Source organism: Rhinolophus sinicus, linkage group LG04 (assembly GCF_036562045.2).
Source record: "Rhinolophus sinicus isolate RSC01 linkage group LG04, ASM3656204v1, whole genome shotgun sequence".
NCBI lineage: Eukaryota > Metazoa > Chordata > Mammalia > Chiroptera > Rhinolophidae > Rhinolophus > Rhinolophus sinicus.
In genome coordinates, this window is record NC_133754.1 from 112,681,173 (window position 1) to 112,692,235 (window position 11,063).

Below are 11,063 nucleotides of genomic sequence, written 5' to 3' on the forward strand. Positions count from 1 at the left end.
ATTAGTAGGATATAAAGAGCCTTAACTAGGGGAAATACGGAGTAAATATATTCCTTCCTACTTCACCCGCTAAGTTCAGTTTAATATGGACTTATATATATATAGTACAAATATACATACGTATACCGTGGGTGCCAAAAAAATGTATACACATTTTAAGCAATGTTGTCTATGTATTACTTTTCAAAGTTGAATTAAATTACGGCAGCAATGTGTATGATGTTCGCTCAAAATATGGTGTTCATCAAATGAGTGCTAGTGTCACCATGAGACAGGCAGGACAGTCAAAGAAAATGGCAGAAGCATGGTTGTCATTCAAGGAGCGCAAGACCATTTTGAAGTGGTGTTTGAAATTCGAGAACGTTCTCCTGACTTAACACACTTTGACTTCAATCTGTGGGGACCTTAAAGGATGTAGTGTACCCTAGAAAACTGGCTACACTGGAGGTACTTCGGGAAGAAATTGAAATGGCGTACGCTGCGATACAAGTGGACACTGTGTTCAATGTTGCTCAAGCCGTAGTTCGCCATAATCAGAAGTGTCTGGACGCTGATGGTAACCACTTTGAGCACCTGTTTTAATTGCCAAAGTCACACATGACTTGTATTCATTTTTTGTTATGGTATATATTTACTATTACAATTTTAATACAGGTTTTCCTTTACTAAAATGTGTATACATTTTTTGGCACCCTCTGTGTGTATATGTATACACACACATGTACATACATATATGCATACATATGTGTGTGTGTGTGTGGTAAGATTCTGAAAGATGGAAAGAAGAATGATGATGAGCTAGGGACCTGATGAAATACTGGGTGCCAGTAGGAGGCTTGTGGGGGCCTGATATCTCACCTCTGCCCAGTTTAAAGTGACAATTTTCTTCTTCAACTCCCAGGGTGTCAACAGAGGTTTAGTGGGGAACCTGGACTTCTCTACCGACTTGGCAGTGGGGAAGCTGCACCCCATTTCTCTTTGTATGGTTTCAGAGGAGGCTGGCTAAAACAACATTAACTTTGATAAAGTCTAATTCTTTAATTTTCTCTAAGGACCATGGTTTTATTGTTCTGTCTAGAACATTGAGCTCAAAGAGACACAGATGATTCCTATGTTTTCTAGAAATTTTTAATTTTCACAATTTATACTTTGTGATCTACTTGGTGTTAATTTTTATAGAAAGTATGAGGTGTATGTCAAGTTTAAATTTTTGAAGAGGGAGTCCAGTTATTCTAGCACCATATGTTAAAAAGATCATTTTTCCATTGAACAGCATTTGCAAGATCTTAGAAAACAGATAGGTATATTTACATACTTCTGCATACGAGTATATATACATTTTAAATATATTCTGTATGTCTAAGATTGTATATTTCTGTGGCATCCCTATTTTTTATTTATCTACATGTCCTATGCACATAGCACATGAAATATTAGGTTGATGCAAAAGTAATTGCATTTTAAAAGGTTAAAAATAATTGCAAAAGCCACAATTACTTTTGCACCAACCTAATATATTATACTAACTTATTAATTAAATTTTGAAATCAGGTAGTGTGTGTCCACCAACTTTCTTCTGTATCAGTTTTAAAATGAGCTTCTTGATATTTACAAAAAGCATGTTGGCATTTCAGCTGGGATTGCATTGAATTTATAGATCAAATTAAAGAAAATTGACATCTTAATATTATACACAGCCTTCCAATCCATAAATAACACATACCTCTCCATTTATTTAGCATTTCTTTGTTTCTTTCATTATGATTTCTTTCATCAGTAGTTTTCAGGATAGAGATACCTTGTATTTGTGTGTGTGTGTGTGTGTGTGTGTGTGTGTGTGTGTGTTTGCATTCATGTGCATGCTATGGTAAATTATGTTGTTTAATTTAACAAAGATAAACACCCTTGTTTTTCCCCCCAATCTTAGGGTTAAGGCATTCAGTTTCTCACTCTTAAGTATGATGTTAGCTTTTTGTATATTCCTTCTATTAGGTTAATGAATGGATTTTTAATTTAGTGAAATATTTTTTTACCTTAATTTATATGATTGCATGGTTTTAATTTTTTAGATTGTTTATATGATGGATTACATTGATTAGCTTTTGAATATTGCAACAGTTTGCATTCTTGAGATGAATCCCATTTAATCCTGATTTATTTATTTTTATACATTGCTGTGTTCTTTTAGCTACTATTTTTCAGTATTTTTACATATATGTCATGAGGGATATTGTTTTGGCCTGTAGGTTTTTGATTTTTTCTTTAATTGTCTCTGTTCGTTTTTGCTATGAGGATGATACAGGCCTTATAAAATGATTTAGGAAAAATTCCCCATCTTGTATTTTCACAAAGAGTTTTTGTAAAATTGATATTATTTCTTCTTTAAATGTTTGGTAGAATTCACTAGTTAATACCACGTAGTCCTGGAACTGCTTTTTGAACTACATAGTGTTTTTGAGCACATATTCAATTTATTAAATGGATCTATTTGGGTTATTTGTTTCTATATGAATGAGTTTGGTAGTTTATTGTTTTAAAAAAATGTGTACATTTCATGTAAATTGTCAAATTTGTGTTACTGTTGCCCATGCAGGTTTTATAGAATAGATAGGAATACATTTCCGGGTGGAATTTTGGCAGTGGCTGCTGTTACCATCTCCCAGAATGTCTTATGAATGGAAATTTCTCAGGGTTCTTGATGATCTTTCCTATGAGCCTTGGTTTGGCTCATGGAGGGTAATTTTACAAGTGTGTAAAAATCCTTTATATCTGTGGTAGAACTGCCGTGAAGAGTGTTTCTTTGTTGGGGGGGGTGAGGGTGGAGCTTGAGTAGGGTGGATATTGTCAAAAAATTTTTCTATTCCGTTAGACCACCTTTTTCTCAGATATTTGGTTAGAAGAAATAGGCTTTTTTGGAGCTCTTTTGTCTCTATTGTTGGCTTTGGATTGCAGGCTTTTCCAGCATTTGAGCACTGCATGTAAGATATATGGGAAGCAGAAAGAAAATCTTGGAATTCTCTTCCATGTCATTTCTTAAGTCCAAGAGTCCACCTTCTTTCCATTTTGTAGCATCTTTATTTGCTTGTCAAATTTTTTTCCAGGGATTTCCAGTTGTTAGGTGGAAGACCTGGGAAGAATGGGGCTGCTTGATCTTGGCCAGCACTGGAAATAACACCTATGTTTTCTTTTCTTTTTTTTAAACAACATGTATAGGAGGGAGAGGGAAAGAAAGGGAGAGAAGGAGAGAGATTATGTGTGCATGAATTTTAATTTTGGAAACATGACCAGAAACTATACAATACATGACAAGACATATGGCTATAAGCTCCTCTCAGTAAGAAATGTAAGATTCTTATGATTTTTTCTATTGTTGTCATTCTAGGATATTATGAAGTGGATGTCCACATTGAGAGGCACCAGGAAAAAGAAGAGAAACCTCTGTGGCAAGTAATATTCAGTGATAAAAAAACATTGAGTAAAGAAGGGCAGAAAGTTTTAGGAAAACCAATTATTCTGGATATAACTCCAGATTTTTCAGGAACAATGCCCTGTACATGTGACTCATGTAGAATGAATTTGCTTCTTGTTTCTGAATTAATTGTTAGTGATAGAAACTGTTCAAGAAAGAAGGCTGATTACATGAATCTACGTGAAAAGTTGCAGCTTGATATTAAACATGAGAAAGCTCATACTGGAGAGCAGTCTTACAAATACAATACAAATGTGAAAGCTCTCAGTCATAAAAAAGATCATCAGAAATTTCAAACTCTGGAGCATCCTTTGGAATGTACAGAACTTGGAAACGTTTTACATGATGAGACTGTTGTCTGTGTTACAGCTCAGAGTTGTCTAACAGGAGAGGAATCCTGCCAGGATAATGAACTTAGGAAAAACTGTGATAAAGCAACTGTATTTAACCAAGTGAGAACTGACATAAGAGAGGAAAGCTTTGATATTAATGAATGTGGGAGATCCTGTGACAAAAGCACTGCTGTGGAATACAGTAAAGTTCACAGGGCTATGATAAACTATGAATGTAATGAAAGTGGAAATAACTTCAACAGGAATCCACCCTGCACTCAACCTCAGCAAACTGTTACAAGACAGAGTGCTTTTGAAAGGAGTAAATGTGAAGAGAATGTGAGCCAGAGCTCAGCCCATCTAGTACATCAGAAGACACAAACTGGAGATAAGTTCTGTGTTTTTAATGGATGTACAAATGCCTTCTTCCAGAAGTTAGACCTTAGAATACACCCAAGAACTCAGCCAGAAGAGAAATTCTACCAGTGTGGTAAATATGGGGAATGTTTGCATCAAAACGTACTTCTAAGTGTACATCAGGAAAGTGACACAGGAGAGAAGTTATTTGTAAGTAATGAATGCAGGAAATCCTTTCACAAGAAAGCACACTTCATTCAGCATCAGACGACCAGCCCAGGGGAGAATACTTTCGAATATGAGGAAAACAGAAAATCTTTTTGTTCAGATTCACACACTATTCATTATCCTGCTACTCATATGGGGGTTAGTCTCTATGAATGTAATGAATGTAGGAAAACTGTCTGTCAGACATCAGACCTCAGTGAACACCTGACAATTCTCACAAAGGAGAAACCTTATGATAACAATGGATGTGGGAAATCTTACAAGAAGTCCACCCTCCTAGTACACCAGAGAACACAAACAGAGATGAAACCCTATCAAAGTAATAAATATAGGAAATCATTCTCCAAGATGGCACAGCTCAAAGAACATCAGAGAATTCACATAGAGAAACCTTATGAATGTACTGAATGTGGGAAAACTTTCTGCAATATATCACATCTTGGAGCACATCAGAGAATTCATTCAGGTGAAAAACCTTATGAATGTATTGAATGTGGGAAAACTTTCTCTCACAAGACACACCTCACTGCACATCAGAGAATACATACAGGGGAGAAACCCTATGAATGTAATGAATGTGGGAAAACTTTTGCTGATAATTCAACCCTTAGAGGACATCACAGAATTCACACAGGGGAGAAACCGTATAAATGTAATGAATGTGGGAGGTCTTTTGCCCATATATCTGTTCTCAGAGCACATCAAAGAATTCACACAGGGGAGAAACCTTATGAATGTAATGACTGTGGGAGGTCTTTTGCCCATAATTCAGCCCTCAGAGCACATCAGAGAATTCACACTGGTGAGAAACCCTATGAATGTAATGGCTGTGAGAAAACCTTTGCCCATAATTCAGCCCTCAGAGTACATCAGAGAATTCATACAGGGGAGAAACCATATGAATGTCATGACTGTGAGAAGACTTTTGCCCATAATTCAGCCCTCAGAGCACATCAGAAAACTCACACTGGGGAGAAACTCTATGAATGTATTGAATGTGGGAAAACTTTTTCCCAGAAGACACACCTCAGTACACATCAGAGAATTCATACAGGTGAAAAACCCTATGAATGCAGTGAATGTGGGAAAACCTTCTCCCAGAAATCATACCTCAGTGGACATGAGAGAATTCACAAAGGGGAAAAACCTTATGAATGTAATCAATGTGGGAAAACCTTTGTCTATAAAGCAGCTCTCATAGTCCATCAAAGAATTCACACAGGAGAGAAACCCTATGAATGTAGTGAATGTGGGAAAACTTTCTCCCAAAGGACACACCTGTGTGCTCATCAGAGAATTCACACTGGGGAGAAACCTTATGAATGTAGTGAGTGTGGGAAAACTTTTGCTGATAATTCAGCCCTCAGAGCACACCAGAGAATTCACACAGGGGAGAAACCCTATGAATGTAATGAATGTGGGAAAACTTTCTACAAGACATCACACCTTAGAGCACATCTGAGGACTCTCACAGGGGAGAAACCCTATGAATGTAATGAATGTGGGAAAACTTTCTCCCAGAAGTCATATGTCAGTGCACATCAGAGAATTCATACAGGGGAGAAACCCTATGAATGTAGTATATGTGGGAAACCTTTTGCCCATAATTCAACACTCAGAGTACATCAGAGAATTCACACAGGTTTAAAATCCTATGAGTGTAATGAATGTGGGAAAACTTTCTCCCAAAAGTCACACCTTAGTGCACACCAGAGAATTCACACAGGAGAGAAACCCTATGAATGTAATGAATGTGGGAAAGCTTTTGCCCAAAATTCTACTCTCAGAGTACACCAGAGAATTCACACAGGGGAGAAACCCTATGAATGTACTGAATGTGGAAAAACTTTTGTCCGTAAGGCAGCCCTTAGAGTACATCACAACAGAATACACAGCAGAGAGAAAACCCTTGCATGTAATGAATCTGGGATGTCCTAAAGGAATTCATATAACAAACCGGAGAAGCTCATGGCACATAGACTGGCAAGTTGTTTCCTGTATGTATTTCTTTTTGTGCTAGGCACATAGCTTGTCTAAATTTCCCAGTCCAGGTGGATATGGTCATGGAATATAATGCTATTACATTTAAGGTAAGTCTGGCCTTAAAGGTCACCTCATATTGTTCCTGTTTGTGTTATACTGAAATGGAGAAATTTCCATGGCAGACTTGGTTGCTGTGTAGTGAACATAGAACACAAGGTTAAAGAAGTTAGAGTATGAATAATTGGGTGAAACAGAATTCCCCACTAACATCTTCAACCAGGGAGTTAGTTAGTAAGTTTGTTTGTTTGTTTGTTTTTAAAGCAAGAATTAAGTTTGCTCTTATAGATTTGGATCAGTTGGTTAAATGCATATAGCTTAGGCAACTGTCTGTTAGAGTGGGATAAAATTCTATAAAAATAATAAATGTCAAAAGACCTATCAGAATTCAAGTTATCACTGTACATCAGAGACTTTGCATGAGGAAGAAAACTTCTATCCATGTGCTGAATAATCACAAGCCTTCGTTAAAAATCAGAGCTCTCAGGGAAAAACACAAAGCCTTTACTGCCAAGTGAACTTCATTAAACATGAAATAATTAACATTAGACTAAAATTTTATATTTTGATAACTATAATTTTTGAATACATACTGAGATTGCATCAGATAATTTTTTTCTGAGGCAATGTATCAGTTTAAGAGTTGAAGATAAATTCTTCACTGAGAACTGATGTACCAAAAGTTGTGATGTATATGTAATATTAAGTTGTATAGAAAATATAGAAGAAAATATTTACCTATGCACAAACACTGTGGAATGTGAAGTTTTAAAGATGGAAGAATAACATGAACTCTGGACAACACCAATAAATATTTGTGACTAGTCTCTGAGCTATGTGGTATATCCGTATGAGTATGTAACAGATTTCATTACTACTTCTAGTAGGAGGCAGTAGCCAAACCTGCTCTGGACCTGTTCACTTTTTTTTTTTTTTTTTTTTTTTTTTTTGAGTGACGGTCTATGTGCTTCTTCTGTTGGCTTCCCTCAGCTTGATGCTGTTAGACTTTGGTCTCCTGCTATGTCTGAATATTAGTCTGGCCCTGTTTTTCCAGGAGCTTGTTGATCCATGAGATTTCTCAAGGATTCTTGTGTGCGTGTGTGCGTGCGTGCATGCATGCATGCGTGTGTGCAGGGTAATTCTCACATCCTCATTTGGCCTTCATTTTATGCCATCTTGTGGTTTATGTTGTGCTAATTAAAAAGCAGGTAGCCTGAGCTTCCTGTGTAGGAGCTTTTCCCAACCCCATGGTGCTTGCTCACACTGCAGCGTTGCAAACCAGTTAATTTCTCCATTCTTGGATAGCAGGTTTTAGAATTGGAATAAAATCGGGGCTGCTTTCATGTCAGAAGCACTACATTGGTATTAAAAAGCATTCACATTTTGGGGAAACAACATAGTACAGTGGTACCTCAGTTTTCGAACGTCTTCATTGATGAACATTTCGGTTTATGAACACCGTAAATTTTATGGATCTATGGTATCATTAGATAGTAAAGTTCATGCTAAATTTGCAGTTTTAGGGGTTGATTTTAAAGGCCTGGAACGGATTAATCCATTTTGCATTACTTTCTATGGGGAAATCGTGCCTTGGTTTCGAACTTTTCAGAACTCGAACTGTTTTCCGGAACGGATTATGTTCGAAAACTGAGGTACCACTGTATAGTCTTAACTAAGGAAACATTTGGTCAATCTGTCATCATTTCAGGCTACATGGTTTGGTCAGCACAGAGAAAGAAGTAACTGAAATTCTCATTTTTAAAACCTGAACCACTAAAAACTTCTCTCAACCCTGGGCATGTTGCTTTCTATAAGTGTGATCTGGTAGACTGAGTATGTGGAAAATACTCAGGTCAGTTGATTCCCTGGTAAGTTTTCTATTCCTCATCTTATATTGATACGGTGTGAGGGAAAATGATGATATAACTAGCACTAATTGGAGAATAGGTATTTCTTTGACACTGGCTTATTATCACTTAACTTAGCGGCATCCCTGCCAAAGAAAAGAGCCAGGAATAAGAGCCCAGCGCTGGATGAAGGCTGTATCATGGGATCACCAAGGCTAGCACACCACAGACTGGATCAGCACTCCTTCTGGCAGGAGAGTTCCAGCAGCTGAGAATACATTTGCCTCTCAGCCTTTTGACACCTTGATACAACGTGAGCTTATTGCACAACCAAAAGGGAAATGAAAGTCAAAAGGAATCTCTTTCTACTTGCTTGATTTTTCAGAAAACTGTTGATTTACAGAAAACAAAAGGAAATTAACCTACCTAACAATTTTAAAATTGTTTTAAAATTCACTTCAGTTTCAAATAGTTGTAGGTTTAAAGAAAGTTACAACAGTAATTCCTATATGTTCCTCACACAGTTCCCCTTGTTAACATTTTTTATTACACTGGTACATTTGTCATAACTAGCATTGATACATTATTAATTAAACACAATTTTTTTCAGTTTTACTAGTTTTTCTCTAGTGTTTTTGTATTTCAAGATTTCCTCCAGGATACCACATTACACTTGTCATGTCTCCTTAGCTTCCACTGTTCTTTGACAATTGTTCATGCCTTCTATGTTCTTGATTACCTTTACAGTTAATGAGTACTTGTCAAGTATTTTGTAGAATATCTCTCAATTTGGGTTTTTGATATATTTTTTAAATAATTGCATTGGAATTACAGGTTTAGGTTTTGTTTGTTTATTTTTGTAGGAAGACTACATAGGTTAAAAAAGAAACATTCTTATCCTTACATCACTAGTATATGTTGTCAACCCAAATGATCACTGACAATACTAAGCTTGATCATGTGGTTGAGGAAGTGTTCCTCAACTTAAAAGTATGTATAGCAAGCACCATGTTGGCACTTGGTAAAGATTTCTTTTATAAATTATTAGTTCATCAAGTTGTACATAAGATCTGAACCCTTTTTATATGATTCTGATATTAATGCTAGAAATAATATAAACAGGTTAAAAACTAGAGCACCCAGAATTTAAAAATCACTTTATGTGGATCCAGTTCACAGTCCAAATTTTGGATTTTAGTGTGTATTGGACTATGAATGAATCATTGCCCTTTTCTTTGTTCCCCAGGATTTAACTTCAGGATTTTATTTATCTTTACATGTAGTCATGAGAGTGATGCCAAATTCTTACACACCTCTTAATCCTTGGAGTTTGGACTTGGAGTAATGAAAGGACTGAGAGTTTGTCTGCATTTTATGAGCCAATCAATGCAGAATTTATTATATCAATCCAGGTAACAACAGGAGCTACAAAGAATGAGCAACCATCATAACTAAGAAATCTATGATGAGAGGAGAAATACATTAAGTCAGGCTTGAGAGCAGGATGGGTATCAAAGCCAAATGCCTGCACAGGGTTTTTAAAAAGCATTGATAAACTGTACGATACTAGTAAGAAGATTTAAAAGAAATGGGTGTGTTATCATTAGAAAAGTTTGGACATGTAGGTCATAGGCAGATGATATAATGATATAAATACATAAAGGAATAGAAGCAGATGGTCACTCCCAAATAATAGCTTAATAGTTAAACCATGGAAGGATTCTAGACAAGCAAGTGAAGCAAGAACACATGGGCATACGTTATTGCAGACATACAATGCATATCAGATGTCAATGTGGATGAAAATCTAGTAGAAACTTATAAAAGCAACATCTCTAGGAGAGAACAATATTGATTGAAGTACATATGGAAAACAGTTCTATTGATTTAAAAAACATAGCTCTCAAAACGGGCATGCATCTCTGATAGAAGATAATAACTCAACAGCACAGGTAGAATGTAATTATGTCCCTACTGGAATAAAATTACGGTTAGCCTGCTCAGGAAATCAGAGAAGATTATTGGTGCCAGAGGGCACTGAGAATCCAAGAGAAACAGAAACCAACAAGCACACTGAGAAAGTCAGCAGAGAAAAGGAACAAATGGGACCACTGAACATGAAAAGAGAACTAGATTATATATGCTTTATGGATAGATAACTCACAAGAGAGAAAAAGGTTACACATTGAGAAATGGCCACAAGGCTTAAAACTACAGAACTGCCCCATTTCAAATAATGTGCACTGACATTGACAGCTAAATAGGGTGAAATTGCTGAAGTAGACTCATAGGACCCAAAATGGCAATACTTACAAATCTACACTTTATTAAGGAAAAAGGGTGCCTCACAGCACAGGGTTTGGATAAAGGCCAGGTAGGAGCTCCCAGTTTTCTCCATTGAACAGGTAATTTCACTGTCAGGTGAGAACCAATGTGCACAGAACTCACCAGAAATCAAAAATGTATTCACTGCTGAGGTTTCTTACACCATGAAGGGTATGTAGGCATGTGCTTGCTATGTAAGCAGCCCCAACAGGGTCTCAGTGAGGGTCTCAGTGAGAACAGGTGTAAATTATCAGTTGCACTGTTATGAATAAACACTGCTGATAAGCTGTTGAAACCTGCCCCCATACATCTTGGATCCATGGTTACAAAACAACACTATTAGTCAATGTATTTCATTCCTTGAGTAATGAATAGTCACGTACAAATACTTTAGCTCAGGCTTATTCGAGGTCTGTGGGATTTAACCCTCATAGCACAGTTCATCCCAATTTTTGGTTAAAGCCT

At 36.6% G+C, this 11,063-nt stretch overlaps 1 protein-coding gene across 3 annotated transcripts in view; it reads left to right on the forward strand.

The window, feature by feature from the left end:
- The window catches only part of LOC109434759 (uncharacterized), a 31,222-nt gene extending 23,964 nt beyond the window's left edge, over positions 1-7,258 (forward strand). For all 3 annotated transcript variants that reach the window (XM_074330238.1, XM_074330237.1, XM_074330236.1), the window contains one exon: positions 3,383-7,258. In XM_074330238.1, the coding sequence (XP_074186339.1) occupies positions 3,383-6,324 (2,942 nt within the window). In that variant the 3' untranslated portion in view covers positions 6,325-7,258. The remainder of the gene's footprint in view (positions 1-3,382) is intronic.
- Positions 7,259-11,063: the final 3,805 nt, after the last annotated feature.